At 36.8% G+C, this 19200-nt stretch overlaps 1 protein-coding gene across 3 annotated transcripts in view; it reads left to right on the top strand.

The window, feature by feature from the left end:
* AKT3 (AKT serine/threonine kinase 3) overlaps nucleotides 1-19200 on the top strand; it is a 279685-nt gene that overhangs the window by 112890 nt on the left and 147595 nt on the right. For all 3 annotated transcript variants that reach the window (XR_005725001.1, XM_040263596.1, XM_040263595.1), the window contains one exon: nucleotides 18927-19052. Coding sequence is in view for 2 of the 3 variants with exons in the window: in XM_040263596.1 (XP_040119530.1) it covers nucleotides 18927-19052 (126 nt within the window). In the remaining variant the exon portion in view is untranslated. The remainder of the gene's footprint in view (nucleotides 1-18926; nucleotides 19053-19200) is intronic.

Genomic DNA, 19200 nt, shown 5'->3' with positions numbered 1-19200 from the left:
CTGGGATGTTAGTGAGAGGCTGAGCAAAAGCAAGCTTGTATAAAAGTGGACTTGCAGTTCTGTGCTTTATTCATCATATCATGTTACCCCAGAACCGTTTGTAAAATTTTTATGCAGGCAAATATACTTACTAAGGTGTTTGAAATATTCAAGGCAGAGTGTCTTTGAAGTTACTCACACCAGATGTAAATATCAGTTAACTTAAATGAGTGACTTTATGAAAGTTCCTTTAACATGTCTGAATTTTTTCATGTGTTGAAAGAAGGAAACAACCACTGATATTTAAGGATCTTGTAAGAACTAAATGAGATAGTAGTATCTTTGGAATGTCTGGAACATGTGCAATAGTAGCTGTTACTAATATTTTATTTTTGTTGATGTGTAAGTTTAAAGACCTGTAACTGTTGTAATTGAAGTGCTTTTATAATGCCTATTTGCTGCAAAATGAGCATACAAAGTTCTAGGGAACCATCTAAGATATATAAGGTTTTTTTTTTATAACCTAACATTTATTTGGTGATTTATATGATTGCTTCATAAATCTGAAGGGAAATCAGTTATTTCAAGAGAATATCAAGAAAGTTGTTGAATGTAACTGTTTTGGGGGTGTGAGGTCAGTGGTCATTTAGTAATGATGATTTTATGTTGTATCCTATAAAATTATTTTTCTACTTCAAAAATTTAGCACAGGGTTGCAGAAAATTGTATTCATTCCCTTAATTCAATATTAATCCCGTTATTTTGGAACCATATTTTTCTCTGCTATGGGTGCATGTTCAGTTGCCTCAGTCGTATCTGACTCTTTGCCACTCCATAGACTGTAGCCCACCAGGCTCCTTTGCCCATGGGATTCTCCAGGTAAGAGTACTGGGCTGGGTTGCCATTTCCTTCTCCAGGGGATCTTCCCAACCTGGGATCAAACCTGCATCTCTTATGTCTCCTGCATTGGCAGGTGGGTTCTTTACCACTAGTGCCACTTGGGAAGCCTTTTCTCTGCTATAGTCAGTACTTAAGCTGTAATGGGGTTATAATTATTTTTAAAATAAAGGTGTTTGAACACCTTACAGTTAATAAATGTAATAACTGTAGTGAACAAACAACATTAAAAAGAATATTTTATCTCCTCAGGGCATTATAAAGCATTATTTGATTGTTCTAATTCTATTTTGCAAAGAAACTGAATAGGCTCATATAGTGAATATAGTGATGAAAGTTCTGGGATAAGCAGAAATGTTTTTTTTTAAGAGGAGTAAAGAGGAAATGGCTTTGATTGACCTTCAGGAATCAATAAATTCAGTATAGGATGGTTATCACTCAGATGTTGATGGTTCTTTAAGTTTTTTTTTTTTTTAATTGTTGTTTCTGTTACGTATTCTCTCTTCACTAAATATTACTAAGTAATTTTGGATGAAAGGCAAGGGATGTTGGGACAGCTGCTGACCCTGTTTCTAAGAGTGGTTAATAGGACTGGGTATAGTCACTAATAGAGAAGGAAATGGCAACTCACTCCTTACCTGGAGAATCCCATGGACAGAGGAGCCTGGTGGGCTACTGTTCATGGCGTCACAGAGAGTCAGACACGACTGAGTGACTAAGCACATGGTCAGTAAGCTCTTCTACTTTAGTTTTGAAGAATAAATTGGTTATAGTTTTTAAATGAACTGCAATTTGAGCAATACTAGCTTCGTACTATGCTATTTTAATATTTAATAGCACCTGGTTGTGAATTAGCAAGATGCCTTAAAGAATGATGCCTCAATTCACTCTTTTAAGATAGCTGTTTATACTTTCTGCTTTAGTAAAATAAGACTTGGAATTCAGATACAGGTAATTAAGTATTATAGTCTAGTTTTTTTAAAAAAATGATGTTTACCAAGAACAACTTATAATGCTAAAGAAGTGGAAATATCTCCTAGTCTATGAAATGTATCACAGATGAGGATGAATTTATTTCACATATGAGTCAAACTGTATTTGGTGATCTTCAGGATAATTTTAAGAAAACTTTAGGAACTTGAATGGTATATAGATGTATTTGAATTGTGCCTCAGAAAAATCCTGCATGAATAGTAATTTTTAAAAACATTGGCCAGTCTGTTGAAAACAGAAGAATATTTCAGTCTGACATTCTTTAAGGCATCTTGCTAAATGTTTTGGCTTAAAATTTTTAATGTGTTTAGTTTGAAGAAAATCTGATTAAAGATGTTGGTAAACTTTGTAGCACTTTTTAGAACAGAAGATGATTAAGATACAAAGGCAGAAAGGCATAAACCGTGAAGTTCATGTGCTTTTTGGCTAGACAAGTCACTTAATTGCTTTTAGACTGGAACACAGCATCAAAGTTCATAATTTTATACTTTTAAGTGAAAGCACATAGAACAGCAGCTGTTGTTTCCTGGCATCTTTCTGAGGAGATATTTAAACTTAAGTATATATATATTTATTATAGAAAAAATTTTATAAAATGACCTTCTTTCCCATCTCTTCATTTGCATTGTTTTCAATTCACTCTTTTAAGATAGCTGTTTGTACTTTCTGTTTTAGTAAAATAAGACTTGGAATTTAGTTAAAAAAATTTTTTTACCTTAAAAATCAGTATGAAAATTAAGTGGGTGCTTTGACCTTTTAGTGCCAGTTTGTCATTTGAATTGTATTTTATTAATAAATAACAAACCTATTGGCTATTAACTGCTTATAGGAAGAAAACAGAACCCCTATATAGTTTGGGACTGAATGTTAATTGATTTGAAGTGCTTCACTGAAAGATTTATATGTTCTCATGTCCTGCAATGTTTAAAAAACAAATTATTCACAGAGATCATTATAATATAGATTTAATAAACAGTGCACAATCATTTATATAATTTTTCATTTTACTGTATATTGAATAACTTCCATGATATTGAGTCTTCAAGTCATTTTCCTTCATGATGCTTTAGTTTTAAGAAAATCATTCCTCTCAAACTTACTGGAAACATTTGAAAATGTTATTGTGCTTATAGAAGTATGCATAATGACAATAAAAGAAATCCTTACGTACAGTGAGCAGAAACACAGGTTGTTTCATTAAAATTTATTTATTTTTGAATGGTAGGTAAAGATTGTTTTTGAATTTTCTGCCTATGTGTTAGGTAATACTGCCCTCAGAGGGCCAAGGTAAGTAAATTCATTTTTAACATTGAGAAACAGCTTTATGGCTGTTTATCTGATCTTTAAACTTGCTCGGGGAGGAGAAATGGACTTCTTTGGATCATTGAATAGTGTTTGATTTATGGTTGGGTCTCTTGGATTTGTTCTGTTCGTTAAATGTGCTAGCTATATCTGTGTACTTCACTTTGATGGCAGCCTCTAAGCACGTTCAGTTCTTTTCTCAGAAAATTGTGACAGACGACTGGCCACATACTGCCGAATTAGATTGGTTTACAATGGGGATTAGAAAATTACCTAGAAAAGAAAGTTAAGATGATTTTCCTGGGTATGTGGATGTGTTTTACTTTTTGTTTCTTTAATAGTGAATATGCAGGTATTCAAAATTATGTGAACCACACTTTTGACTATAAGATAGCATTCACTGAAATGGAAGCATTATATTCCCCTCAGTTTTATAAACTGAAGCATAATCACAACTTTAAAATACAGTAAATCAAAAATAATGTACTTTACTAGAAATGCAATTGTTATATGTAAATATAAATATACCAAAAGTTGAAATATACTATTATTCCATTTATAAAAGCCTAACACTAATGTATGTTTTAACATGTCTCTGAATTTAGAATGTTTAAGGTTAAGTGATAATTAAATCATGCAATAAAAAGGTAAAGTGGGAAAGGCCTGATGTCAAAATACTGAGTTGCGTGCTTTTGCCTTTTGCTTTTTTTGTATGTCTTAACTTTCTTAGGAGATAATTTGAAAGAAACATTGAGATGTTTAGTAGTAAATCCAATGAAGTGCTTGATTTTTTTCCCCCTAGAATTAACTTGATACTAAATTAAGAAAGACTATTTCTGTAACAGAATTATTGGATTTTAATGGGAGATTTCAGTTGGTAAAGAATAAATGACATGTAATTCATTATTATCAATAACAATAGAGGATGAAAATAAGATATAAGCAAGGTGAAAAACAAAAATTGAAACTTTATCCACTAAAAAAACAGCACCTGCTTTTCTCAGTTGTAGAACAGTGATAGTATATAAATGAAATTAACAAATTGCATTGAAATTTGTTTGTTTTTTATCTATTTGTTTTGTTTTTTGAGGGAGGGGATGTTGGTAGCCCATACAGGGAAAAAAACCCTACATTTGACTTTTTAAAATCATTTCCAGTTGTATAGCATTATAATTCAGTATCTGTATACACTATACCATTTTGTCCACTCCCCAAGCCCCCACTTCCCCTCTGGTAATGGCTGATCTGTTCTGTTTATCTATAAGTTTATTTTTGTTTTATTTTGTTTGTTCATTTCTTTTTATAGTTTGTTTTTTACATTCCACATATGAATGAAATCGTATGGTATTTGCCTTTCTCTGACTTATTGCACTTCAACATAATACCTTCAAGGTCTATCCATGTTGTTGATAATAGCAGGATTTCATTTTTTATTTATGGCTGAGTATTAGATTGAAGGCAAAAGGAGAATAGGGTGACAGAGGATGAGATAGTTGGATAGCATCGTGACTCAATGGACATGAACTTGGGTAAATTCTGGGAGAGTTAGGAATAGGGAGGTCTGGCATTTTGCAGTCCATGGGGTTGCAGAGAGTCAGCTACACTTGGCAACTGAACAACAACAACAAATCGCTCCACTGTGGGCTTCCTTGGTGGCACAGTGGTAACGAATCCACCTGCCAGTGCAGGAGACATAAGAGATGCAGATTTGATCCCTGGGTCAGAAAGATTGAGCGACTGAGCATTATTCCATTGTAGATATTGTGATACACACACACATGCCTGCTTGCTAAGTTGCTTCAGTTGTGTCCAACTCTTTGTGACCCCATGGACCATAGCCTGTCAGGCTCCTCTGTCCATGGGATTCTCCAGGCAAGAATACTGAAGTGGGTGCCACTCCCTTCTCCAAGGGCTCTTCCCAACCTGGGGATCAAACCTGTGTCTCCTGCAGTGGCTGGCAGATTCCTTACCACTGAGCCATCAGGGATGCCCTGTGCGTGCATGCATGCTCTGTCGCTTCAGTAATGTCTGATTCTTTGTGACCCCATGGACCATAGCCCACCAGGCTCCTCTGTCCGTGGGATTCTCCAGGCAAGAATACTGAAGTGCGTTGCCATGCCCTCCTCCAGGGGATCTTCCCAGCCCAGGGATCGAACCAGCGACTCATGTGTCTCCTGATTGTAGGTGGATTCTTCACTACTGAGCCACTGAGGAATCCCCCAGGAAAGCCCTACAATGAGCCAGATGTTCTATGTGCATTACAAATAGCAATTTATTTCTTCTTCACTACTGTTGTCCCCACTTTCCTAAAGAGGAAGCTGAGACACAGAGAGATTAAACAGCATGCCCAAAGGCACACAACTAGAGTGACAAGGTAGGCATTTGAACTCCTGTGTGTACTCTGTAAAGTGTTGGCCTCAGTTTTGAAAGCTTGAGTAGCAGGGCAGAGTAGAATTTTGTTGATTGCATTAGGTATTTATTCAAATCTCAACTTTGTCCTGTACTTGTTACTGGTGTCACAGAGCCTCAGCATGGCTATCTGTGTCAGGTTAGGATGCCGTCACAACAGTCTCTGCTTGCCTATAGGAACAGGTCTCTTGTGCCTAATACCTGAGCACAGTGGTTGGCTCAGGATATTCAACCTGAGCACAGTGCTTGGCCCAGGATATTCAGGTGTCCTTGCCTGCCTTACACTCACCACTTAGAACTGTGATATGAGTCTCAGTAAGTATATCGCCTAGGGAAAGCAAAGGAGAGAAGAGAGAACTTTAAAAAGTCCATGGATTCACCCTCAGAATAATAGTTTGTGATTTGATGCAGTGCAATTTTTGGGTCCCATGCTATTGGAAGTAGGCTTCTAAGGTGGCTCAGTGGTAAAGAATCTGCCTGCCAATGCCAGAGACATAAGAGATGCAGGTTCAATTCTTGGGTCAGGAAGATTCCCTGGAGAAGGAAATGACAACCCACTCCAGTTTTCTTGCCTGGAAAATTCCATGGGCAGAGGAGCCTGCCAGGCTACAGTCCATGGAGTTGCAAAGAGTCAGACCCAACTGAGTGACTGAGCTCACATGTGTGTAGGTTTTAGGTTACATGCTATGCTATTGGAAAGTTCCTATAGCAGTCTCTCCATTGCCGAGAGTCTAAGATAAAACCTGATCCTATTTTGTTGAGTTTTGTTCTATAAGGCAGTGATTTTAATGCAGGGTTGGGAAAGTTGAATCACATGAGGGTTTTTTCAGATGACACAGCCCTCCTCCTGATGAGCAAGCATGACTGCCTTCTCTGCCAGTTCCCTATCCCTGCCACAGTGAGACACTGTTATTGTTGTCTATTCTATCCATCAGGTGTATTACCACAGAAAAATGGATTGAGCTATGCAGGGTTGTGTTATAGTGGGATTTCCATTTGAACGAGCTCTTGTGACATGAATGTAGTCCCTGTTCTGCATAGTGGTAGGTTTATTCATCCATTCAGCTAGTGGAAAACGCCAGCCTTCTCTGTGGTAGGTGCCAGTGGTACATGTAAGTAGGTTTGCAAATAGGCTCAGTCCTTCCATGTTTGAAATTCATTACAGTTGTTCACAGCAGTGCAAGATATTACATTGATTTTAATATAGAGAGAATATGATGTGGTGAAATAGAAAATACATACAGTAAGGAAATTGTAAAAATTTCCAATGAAACCTTTTTAAAATTGGTCCATTTCTTTGAAATAGTTAAAAATTCTGTTGGCCCTCACTACTCTGTTAAAATACTGTAGGAATGACTGTATGTTTAATGTAGTGTGTGGAGTTGGAATCTTTTTCCTATGATGCAGAAAGCAGATTAAAAAGAAAGCTTTTTTTTTGCTTTTGCAATCTACAAGGGCGTAAATGTAAGCAAAATAATAATTTAGCTCACATTTAACCCAGCAGGAAGCTGAGTACAGATTGAGTAATTCTCCACAACATATCTACTGCTATGTAAACTAATCTCACGGTTTATTCTTCATTAAATTGCCAAGATGCTGTTTTTCTGTTGGCTAGTTTGTATATGTGGTTTGTTTTCTCTCTCTCCTCCCCATTTTCCTTGCTTTTCTCTCACATTAAATCTTTATACTATAACTCTATTAAGATATTCTTAATGTTTATAAGAATAATAAGCATCACATTTTTGGCTTACAGTGTAATGTTTCCTAAAAACAAAGGGAGCCAGGATTTAACTAATTTACAGAATACTATGAAACAAGTACCAGACTGTTAAAGGTAGATGGTAATTGTGCAATTTTCTGGATAACAAAAGAAAATTATAAAGTAGACGAAGTAGTGGCAGACTTGGCATTCTGAGATCTGAGAGAAGCTGGCATTCCAACATCTTGCGGTATTCAGTGCTTAGGGACTTTCCTCATGATTGCTTCAGCTTCAAAGCAAAACATGGACCCCAGCCTTCTTTAGGAAGTAGATATGAAAACTACACTTAATATAAAAATGACAAGTTCATGCATTATGCAGTGGAAGAAAAATTTCTTGACTATAATATACTTTGAAAATAATCATGAAGGAGCATATGTGGTAAAACAGGAATGTGGGTACATCTGGAAAGCATTTAAGGCATCTTGGAAGCAGGATGCAGAATCACCAAAATTGTAAACATCTTCCATCTGGCCAGTTGCAGTGGTAATGTTGACCAGTACCAGAGCAGACAAATCTCTTATGTGACCTCGTGAGATAGTCAGGCAGCCTGGGTGAGATGATCATAAAGATATGAATGCTTTGCAATACGACCTCATTAATCAGTACCAAACAGAAAACTTTGAGAAAAATATACTGCATCGATCAATACTATACAGAAAATAATGAGAGAAAAAGACAAGCCTTGAAATGTGAAAGACTAAGGTGTTGTTATATGTTATGCTGGATGGAGGTTGTATCAATAACTATATAACTGTGCTTCTCTGCTTGTATTGTCATGAGGCTTCAAAGAGGAAGGGGCCTCATTTTGAAGTAACACAGCTGCAAACCTGGATTAGCACAGTTCTTTTGCGAAATGTTCAGGGACCATATGCTGCTCCCAGTCTCTTCCCCATAGTAATGCTTCAAACAGCAAATACTGAGGACCTTTTTGAACGGGCACTTAGGTTTCTATTTGGAAATAATCAAGACATAGCAGGTATTACCATCCCTCACTATGACCTGCTGGAGTCTTAAAAATGATTATAGAAATGGAAGAAGTTTTCATTTTGAATTTTAATTGCTCAATCATCTGCTTTTCTCTAGCTCTTCCCACAGCTGCCTACTAAAAGCCACGTGAGGGCAGGCAGGCACTATGCCTGTGTCATTCATTGCTGCGTTCTCAGTACTTTTGTTTTTAGTAAGTATTTTGACACTAAGTATTTCTAAATGAGTTGATCTATTAGAAGCCCATTTCCCCCAGTGTTAAATAAAAATGTTTAAAGAACCTTATTCTTTGATTTGGGATGCTCATTGGCCAGTAGCTTTAAACTCAGAACAACTGAGCTGGGTAGGAGTCATTAATTTCTTCCCAAATGGCCCAGTGGTAAAGAATCCGCCTGCCAAGCAGGAGCCATAGGAGACAGGGGTTTGATCCCTGGGTCAGGGAGATTCCCCTGGAGGAGGAAGTGGCAAACCCACTCCATTATTTTTGCCAGGATAATCTCATGGACAGAGGAGCCTGACGGGCTATGGGCCATGGGTTCACAAAGAGTCTGATGCGACTGAGCACAGACAGATGCAGACAGAGGCACATTTTGCAGATATCACCTAATTTCCAGAGTCTGACAACATCCAGAGCTGGTTAATTAATGGCTGTGTTTTGAAGAGAGTGCATAGAGACACCATAGAATCATAAGTTTTAATTTGCTCAAGGGCAAAAAGAAAGAACATCCTTGAAAAGGACTTAATGAAAAGGGGAAAGATAACCTAAAAATTTAGGTTTGCAGAAGGAAATAAGTCAACATACATAAGTGCAAGAGCATTTTCATTTATTAACATTTCAGATTATCCCTTGTTGAAAAATGGTTATGCTAGCTCATTGCAATGTAGGTAATATTAAAAAATTCTTTAAGATTATTTTCAAGACATCTATGAAATGGGATGGTGATAATTTCAGTGAGGGAAATATTTCTTTTACTCCCTCAGGGATAGAAATAGGGCTTTTTCTTAGAACTGATTGGAACGTGATACTTGGATCTGCTATGTAAAAACGTAACAGGCAATTTTAAGAACTGCAAATATTGTATTATGTTTACCATCATGCGTTTCTTCAGTAACTATATTTAGTTATAAGATATTTATAATATAGCACACTATTATGAATTATATATTCAGTATTTATTTGTTTATAGTGCTAATATTTATTTATGAAAATCCACTAGTGGAAAAAAGATTCTGCTGTGTTTTCTTTTAGGTAGTTCATATGTGTAAATTTGGTTGGCATCTGTCAACAAGCAGCAGAATATTTATAATATTGTGAACCATAAAATTAAATAAATTTTATTCTGAAATAAACATTAAACTTCTTTTGGTCTTAGGTAAAAACTGACTCATGAAAACTTTTATTTAAGACTAATAGTTTCTTAAAGTTACGTACATTTATTTTTATTGAAAGCTGTCATTTTTTTGGCTTAAAGCACTTCTTTAAAATTCTTAAACTATTTGTATTTTCATGGTACTGTGCCCTGTGTTTGTCATTTAATAAAAATAATTCAGAGAGACCTAAGACTTCGGCTTTTTTCTTCGGAAGAGTAGTTACTTCTGTGATATCCTATCCCTATCTTAAAAAAGAAGTGAATGTATTAAATCAGTGTTGTGTTTTGACTCTGGATAACCTTTATTATTTCTTTAGATAGGATTTGTTTTATATACCTGAAACTAAGGAGACTTTTTTCTGTTGATGAAGTAAATTTATTGCTGATTGCTGCCTGTTGCCTCAGTTATGTAAATACTCCTGAATAAGTGCTATATTGATTAGTAGACTATTTAATGTGAGGTTGTAGCTGAATTGTAAATGATATTACAATAAATGATTGTGGCTTCATTTAATAATAATAATAATCTAACACTTGCCATATGTCAGGGAATGTTATAAGTCCTTTTTATGTCCTTCCAAACCCTTTAGGTAGGCACTAATTCTCATTTTTCAGATTAGGAAACTAAGCTTTATGATGAGTCAAAACAGTAATGCCTCTTTCCTGATATTCATGTGAGAATGCCTTGAGCCTCTTTGTTATTAGTAGCAAATGACTAGCTTTTGAAGCTTCTGTTATAACAAGCATGAGTGACCGTTGGTATTTTTAAAACCTCTATCACCTATATCTATTACAGAAACCAGAATTTCAATTTATATTTAAGAGATTACAAGAAGTAAATTATTAAGTAAGGTAAGAACGTTGGCAAAAGTCCAGAATCTAAAATCATAACTAAGTAAAACTGAACTCCAGTAAACAGCATCTTCCAACCCTGCATTTCATAAGTAGGATTCTGTTTTTATCAGAGTGGTGCGGATTTTCCCCTCTGTATGCGTAAAGTATTACTAACTTTGAGTCTCTGTAACACTTACGCCAATAACTTAATCAGTAGGGTTTTTGTTGTTGCTGTTTCAGTTTTCGGTTTTCTGTTTGTTTCTGTAAACAAGCCTTTGGTTGTAGTGTTGAGAAGCTTCATTTGTTTTTTAGGTATGCTGTAACAAATTACAGAAAGTTGGGTGGCTTTAAACAACAGACATTTATTTTCTGACTGTTCTGGAGGCCAGAAGTTAGAATTAATATATTGGCAGGTGTAAGCAGTGGTTACTTAGAAATTAGAATCTAGGTGTAAACCTTCCTGCAAAGGCTTTAGAGGAGAGTCCATTTCTTGCCTCTTCCAGCTTCTGTGTCTTCAGTTAGTCCTTTACTTGTGGTGTATCATTCCAGTCTCTGTCTCTCTTTTTCACACTGCCTCTTCCCCTTCTCTGTGTGTCAAACCTTCTTCTGCTTCACTGTGAGAGATACTTGTAATTGGATTTAGGGCTCACCTGGATAGTCTAGGCTGGGCCTTCCCAGGTGGCTCAGTGGTAAAGAATCTGCCTGCCAGCGCAGGAGACGTGGGAGATGCAGGTTTGATCCCTTGGCCGGGAAGATCTCCTTGAGGAGGAAATGGAAATCCACTCCAGTATTCTTGCCTGGGAAATTCCATGGACAGAGGAGCCTGGCTGGCCACAAAGTTGGACGTGATTGACCACGCATGCACAGATTGTCCAGGATGAGCTTCTCTTTTGAAAAGCCCCTCTTCTCAAATCCTTACCTTAATAAACTCTTTTGCCAAAGAAAGTAATATTCCCAGTTTCCAGGGATTGTTGTTGTTGATCAATCACAGTTGTGTCTGACTCTCCGATGCCATGGACTGCAGCACACCAGGCCTCTCTGTCCTTCACCATCTCTGGAGTTTGCCCAAGTTCATGTTGATTGCATCAGTGATGCCATCCAGCCATCTCTCCCTCTGATGCCTTCTTCTCCTTCTGCCCTCGATCTTTCCCAGCATCAGGGGTTTTTCCATTGAGTTGTCTGTTCTCATCAAATGACCAAAATAGTAGAGCTGGAACTTCAGTTTCAGCATCAGTCCTTCCAGTGAATATTGAGGGTTGATCTCCCTTAAGATTGACTGGTTTGATCTCCTTGCTGTCCAAGGGACTTTCAGAAGTCTTCTCCAGCACCTCGGTTTGAAGGCATCAGTCTTTGGCATTCTGCCTTCTTTACTCGTCAGCTCTCACAACCGTATATGTGACCACTGGGAAGACCATAGCCTTGACTCTGTGGACCTTTGTCAGCAGAGTAATGTCTCTGCTTTTCAACACATGGTCTAGGTTTGTCATCGCTTTCCTTCCAAGAAGCAATCATCTTCTGATTTTATGGCTACTCACCATCTGCAGTGATTTTGGAGCCCAACAAGAGGAAATCTGTCACTACTTCCACCTTTTTTTTTTATATTGAGTTTTAAGCCGGCTCTTTCACTCTCCTTCACCCTCAGGAGGCTCTTTGGTCCCTCTTCGCTTTCTGCCATTAGAGTGGTATCATCAGCATATCTGAAGTTGTTGATGTTTCTCTCACCTAGCATGATTCTGGCTTTTAACTCATCCGGAGTTTCTCATAAGGTACCCAGAGTATAAATTAAGCAAACACAGTGACAGTAGTCAGCCCTGTTGTACTCCTTTCTCAGTCTTGAACCAATCAGTTGTTCATACAAGGTTCTAACTGTTGCTTCTTGACCTGCATACAGGTTTCTCAGGAGACAGGTAAGGTGGTCTGGTATTCCCAGGTAAGAGCCTTGCACTGTGTGTCATGATCAATACAGTCAAAGGCTTTAGCGTAGGTAGTGAAACAGATAGCTGTTTTTCCGGGGATTAGGGTGTATACATATATTTTGGGCTCACCATTCAGTCTACTACAGAAGTCAAAATATCGGAAACTTTGTTAGAAAATATGTTTTGGTATTGGTAACAGCATACTTCAAAATATACAAAGCCTCCAGCCAACGAGTATGAATGAATTGGAAACACCCATTAAGGCACATAGAAAGTTATGATAGACATCTTGTCCAGGTGTGACTGTGGTGCTTGCTGAAGGTTAATCATCACAGTGCATACACATTTTGAGTCTATATTGATGGGTATCTATCTGTTGAACAGTCCCTTCAGAAGACTTGGTACTCCATAAATACTGCTGCTTTATTTAATAAGACTTTCTCCCCATTATAACCAGGCTGTCTTTTAAGTTAGTTGAAATCTATGGGCTATGAATTTAGAAAGTATGATGCAAGTTTGTTTTAATGCAGGAGGTAAATGATGCAACTTCGTTTTAATGTAGCTGTAAATGCTATGCTTAAAAGATAAGATGTGATGAACTTTTGTTGTTGTTTAGTCACCAAGATGTGTCCAACTCTTTTGTGACCCCATGGATTGTACCCAACCAGGTTCCTCTGTCCATGCAATTTCCCAGGCAAGAATACTGAAATGGGCAGCCACTTCCTTCTCCAGGGGATCTTCCTGACCCAAGGATGGAGTCCATGTCTCCTGCATTGGCAGGTGGATGCCTTACCACTGAGCCACCAGAGAAGCCTTTTATCTTAGTCTGTCTAAAAAAGAATGGTGGCAGAGAGGGTAACTTCATTCTAGGAGCTTAGCCCCTACGAAAGCCAGGACTTTTTGGCCATATTTTTAGAGCAGACTTAGTTGTGCCTTATTTGAACTGCCTAAGCTGAGTCAGTTAAGAAGGTGTTCCATGAGCAGCTGGTTTTCTTGGGAGTCCCAAGGCTGCAGGAAGAATTCTGCTTTGCTGTCAGTATGCACAGTGTCTTTCCAAACTGTTGGGAAAAGCTGTAACTTTTAAAAATTCTTTTCAGCTAGGAATATTATCCTTTTGTACTGGGTCTAGTACATAGCAATAAGCTTACTTTTTTGTTTTATTGATACCTTATGAGTTTGTGTCCTCTGTAAGGCCCATTTCTTTAGACCTCTTGGAACTCAAAAATGAATATTTAATTAGACCAACACATCATGCTATTACATGAGCTTTACTTAAGAATGTTTATAGGAACCTATAATAAAGGATTTGCTTTCAGGAAATACTTATAACCCTTCTCCAGATTTTAGTGGGCACCAGAAATCTGGTATAATACTGGAACATAAGCTTTATGAGTTAGAGGCCATTATTTCTGGTCTGCTACTGTGTTCCTAGCACCTAGGATAATTTCTCAGAAAGTCCATTCATATTATAGGTAGAAAATGATAAAATGAAAACTACATTCAGGAGTCTTTATTGAAAGTTTGGGATACACTGTTAGCTTAGCATGACAGTACAGTTGTTGGTTAACTGAATCAATTCAAAATTAGTAATAGTTTTGTCAGAAATACTTAATGTTTATCTAATGAAGAAGGGAAATTTTGACTTCAGTTTTTCTTCTGGGTAAATGACTATCACGCTCTTTGAGTAATATGTGTCAGGGATGCATAATAGACTTATTTTTAATAAATTTTTGTTAATCAAGTTCAGTTCAGTCGCTCAGTTGTGTCCGACTCTTTGTGACCCCATGAATCGCAGCACGCCAGGCCTCCCTGTCCATCACCAACTCCCGGAGTTCACTCAGACTCGCGTCCATCGAGTCAGTGATGCCATCCAGCCATCTCATCCTCTGTCGTCCCCTTCTTCTCCTGCCCCCAATCCCTCCCAGCATCAGAGTCTTTTTCCAATGAGTCCACTCTTCTCATGAGGTGGCCAAAGTACTGGAGTTTCAGCTTTAGCATCATTCCTTCCAAAGAAATCCCAGGACTGATCTCCTTCAGAATGGACTGGTTAGATCTCCTTGCAGTCCAAGGGACTCTCAAGAGTCTTCTCCAACACCACAGTTCAAAAGCATCAATTCTTCGGCGCTCAGTGTTCTTCACAGTCCAACTCTCACATCCATACATGACCACTGGAAAAACCATAGCCTTGACTAGACGGACCTTAGTCGGCAAAGTAATGTCTCTGCTTTTGAATATGCTATCTAGGTTGGTCATAACTTTCCTTCCAAGGAGTAAGCGTTTTTTGACTTCATGGCTGCAATCACCATCTGCAGTGATTTTGGAGCCCCTCAAAATAAAGTCTGACACTGTTTCCACTGTTTCCCCATCCATTTCCCATGAAGTGATGGGACCAGATGCCATGATCTTGGTTTTCTGAATGTTGAGCTTTATGCCAACTTTTTCACTCTCCTCTTTCACTTTCATCAAGAGGCTTTTGAGTTCCTCTTCACTTTCTGCCATAAGGGTGGTGTCATCTGCATATCTGAGGTTATTGATATTTCTTCCAGCAATCTTGATTCCAGCTTGTGTTTCTTTCAGTCCAGCGTTTCTCATGATGTATTCTGCATATAAGTTAAATAAGCAGGGTGACAATATACAGCCTTGACATACTCCTTTTCCTATTTGGAACCACTCTGTTGTTCCATGTCCAGTTCTAACTGTTGTTTCCTGACCTGCATACACATTTCTCAAGAGGCAGGTCAGGTGGTCTGGTATTCTCATCTCTCTCAGAATTTTCCACAGTTTATTGTGATCCTCACAGTCAAAGGCTTTGGCATAGTCAGTAAAGCAGAAATAGATATTTTTCTGGAACTGTCTTGCTTTTTCCATGATCCAGCAGATGTTGGCAATTTGATCTCTGGTTCCCCTGCCTTTTCTAAAACCAGCTTGAACATCAGGAAGTTCACGGTTCACATATTGCTGAAGCCTGGCTTGGAGAATTTTGAGCATTACTTTACTAGCATGTGAGATGAGTGCAATTGTGTGGTAGTTTGAGCATTCTTTGGCATTGCCTTTCTTTGGGATTGGAATGAAAACGGACCTTTTCCAGTCCTGTGGCCACTGCTGAGTTTTCCAAATTTGCTGGCATATTGAGTGCAGCACTTTCACAGCATCATCTTTCAGGATTTGAACTAGCTCAACTGGAATTGCATCATCTCCACTAGCTTTGTCCGTAGTGATACTTTCTAAGGCCAACTTGACTTCACATTCCAGGATGTCTGGCTCTAGATTAGTGATCACACCATCGTGATTATCCGGATTGTGAAAATCTTTTTTGTACAGTTCTTCTGTGTATTCTTGCCACCTCTTCTTAATATCTTCTGCTTCTGTTAGGTCCATACCGTTTCTGTCCTTTATCGAGCCCATCTTTGCATGAAATGTTCCCTTGGTATCTCTAATTTTCTTGAAGAGATCTCTAGTCTTTCCCATTCTGTTGTTTTCCTCTATTTCTTTGCATTGATTGCTGAAGAAGGCTTTCTTATCTCTTCATGCTATTCTTTGGAACTCTGCATTCAGATGCTTATATCTTTCCTTTTCTCCTTAAAAAGCCCTGCTATAAGCCACATAAATATTTTCAATTTCTTAAGATTCATTTAACAAGGTGATAAAAATTTTGTGGTGATGTTTTGTGTCTTTCCTCTATACATGTAAATTCTTAGTGGTTGATAGGAAATTATTCTTAGAATTGAAAACTTGACTTATTTCTTTTAATTACACATTTTTAAAAGAATGTATTTAGTACTCTTAAAAGATAAGGAGAAATGTAGCGTAAGAAAAAATGATGTTTTCCTGATTTTTTTTCTTCTTTAAAATTTACAAAATGGATTTGTTTCATTTTATCTTTGGTATAGTCATTAAACTGTTATTATTTAGCTTATCAAAGTTATAGCATCTTGTACCAGTACAAGTTATTGTTTTAAAATAACATTTGAAATATAAATATAACATCACTGATTAGAAAACATCTCATGATTTTAATTTTTATATAGGAATACTTAAATATGAATAGAAAAATAAAACAATAAGTACAATTAAGAAAGGATCTGTTTGCTTTTTTGAATGAGAACTGTGGGTTTATCATTCTGGTTTTATAAATCTGGCCTGTTTTTATTCACATTAGGGCCATATTTTTAAGTAAGTTAAAGTTATGAGTGGTGTCAGGTTTCCCTTTTCTTTCCCTTAATTTCTCGTATGCTTATACACTTGGGGGGGAAGATGTTCGTATATACACGTATTCATTTAGTAAGTTATTTTTGAGCATCATCAAGTGGCAGGCACTAGATTGGGCCCTTGGAGTGCATCACTTTAAGAAAAATGAACTGACAGTATTTATTTCCATTGGTTAAAACTGAATTTTAAAGCAAAGAGTACAATTTCGGAGAACATATCTGCTGTCATGAGCCGCAGAGCTTCCCACTGCTTACTTTCCTGATACGATTTGTAGTGGTACTGAATGTGATTGTGTAGTGAATTGTGTCAGTATCTGAAAGATCAGTATAACTTGGTGGACCAGTGTTTCCTAAATGAACAGTGTGTGCTGTTAGAAAATCATGCAGTGTGTAAAAGATTCATTCAGTGTGAAATACAGACCCAGGGATTTCATATAGCAAAGTACAGAAAGTTCATTGATAGTGGTTTCAAATTCCACATTGCAGGTAACCTTTTAGAAAATGACTGCTTGTCAAATGCTGGTGTAGTATCAAAGAAAGACATCCATAACTATCTGAATACTCATCCCTTTTCTAACTACCTGTCTGGGCTAGATTTTTAAGAAATATTTCAATCAAAAATATATTACTTTAACAGTTTAGATGTAGGAACAGAAAATGAAACTGTCTTCTTTAAAGGCAAACATTAAAAAGATTTGCAAAGATGTAAAGCAATTCAGCTCTTCACCTTATTTTTTTTGTTTTAGAAAGTAAAACATTAAAATATTAATGTTGCATGCAATGAGTTTATATTTTTACTGTTAAAGGAGGTAATAAAAATCTAAATTTTCTCCTTTTCAGTTTCTAATACAGTAAATATTATAGTTGTAATCTACATACAGAAAAATTCATTGGCTATATTTAAGTATGAAAAATATTTAAGGGTGTAAAGAGGTCTGAGGTGAGAATTTGGAGAAATGCCGACCCAGAGGAATGATTCCACATCTGAAATACATGTCAGGGGTGAGATTATGGGAAAACTCATATTTTATACAAAGAGACTGATACTAAACAGTAAGGAAAATATTTTTGAGCCTAAAAGTGATATCATCAAAGCAGTACATAAGGACATTAGAATTATCTGGAGATGATAGATGCATTATGATGGAAGAGGGCCGAGTAGAATGGGAGAAAAGTCACAGTGCATTAGCAGAAGGGCAGAGGTGAAGTGTTAGGGCATCTTAGGTTGGCTAAATAAGAGAGACTTGTGAAGTCAGTACTGACTTAGCTACTGATGAGAGGGAACATTCAAATATTAGGTTTGAGCTTAGATAACTGATGTCAGGAGACACTGATCTGAAGGGAAAGCTGAACTACTTTCAAAGTTTTGTAGTACTGTGATTAACCACTTGAGATTGAAAAGCCGGATAGAAATATTTAGTAGAGAAGTGAAAATTGAGACCAGGGAGCCTTCCAGCTCTTATAGTATCATGGAGTGCCTCTGTTGCTTAAAATTAAAAAGAAGTGTAAAGTAAGCAAATGGTGATCTTGATGCTAAAAATTTATATTTTGATAGGTAGTTGATAGCTTGTATCAAAATCTGATAGAATATACATTTATTGACTATTGTGTGCTTGGGACTAACCACATGTTCTTAGTTCTTACATTTATGTGTATGAATGTGTGTGTGGTTTTTAAGCTCTATTAACCCATGTTCTTTCATTTCCTTGACTTGTTTATAGCATTTGTGCAGTTATTTTCCTTTTAATAATAGAATGTTGTTTGAACAAGTTATGCTCAAGGTTTAACAATGAAAATAGACGTTTTCCCTTTCTTTTTAAAAAATGACACGATTAGTTGTGGTACATGGAAGAGAAATATCTATTTTGTGTTCCTCTTATGATAAGTGTTTTTCATCAAAATTCCTTGATACTGTGTGTATGATTTATTTACCAAGGCTTTTTAAGATGACTGAAAATATGCTCTAACAACCATCTGATATGAAAAACTGAACAAAATGTGTACTCAGTTGAATGATTCTCTGAAGAAATAATGGTGCAAATGAATTATCAAAGTGTGAAATCATTAGAAACAAAACATGTTTGGGTTTTTATTGAATCTTAATTGCAGGCTTATGTATTTCCTTTTGTAAGCTAAGTTAAAAGAAAATTGCCTATCTAAATTTTTGGAGGCCAGTGTTGTAGGACATATATTGTACCATAATTTATTTTTTCACATAAAAGCTGCTGTTCATTTTTCCCCCAGCATTAACATGCATGCTTTCCTCATGTAGGAGAATATATAAAAAACTGGAGGCCAAGATATTTCCTTTTGAAGACAGATGGCTCATTCATAGGATATAAAGAGAAACCCCAAGATGTGGATTTACCTTATCCCCTCAACAACTTTTCAGTAGCAAGTAAGTTAATTACAATTGTTGATTCACCTTGTATTTATTTATTTGTATGGCTGTATGTGTCAGATACTTTGAGATATGTGAAAAGCCTATGAAAAAGTTTAGGTTTGTTCTTAATTGCAGATAAAATTTCAGTTGATGTAGAATTTCA

Source organism: Oryx dammah, unplaced genomic scaffold, assembly GCF_014754425.2.
Source record: "Oryx dammah isolate SB20612 unplaced genomic scaffold, SCBI_Odam_1.1 HiC_scaffold_21, whole genome shotgun sequence".
NCBI classification, from domain to species: Eukaryota; Metazoa; Chordata; class Mammalia; order Artiodactyla; family Bovidae; genus Oryx; species Oryx dammah.
This window is presented reverse-complemented; position numbering and strand designations above follow the sequence as displayed.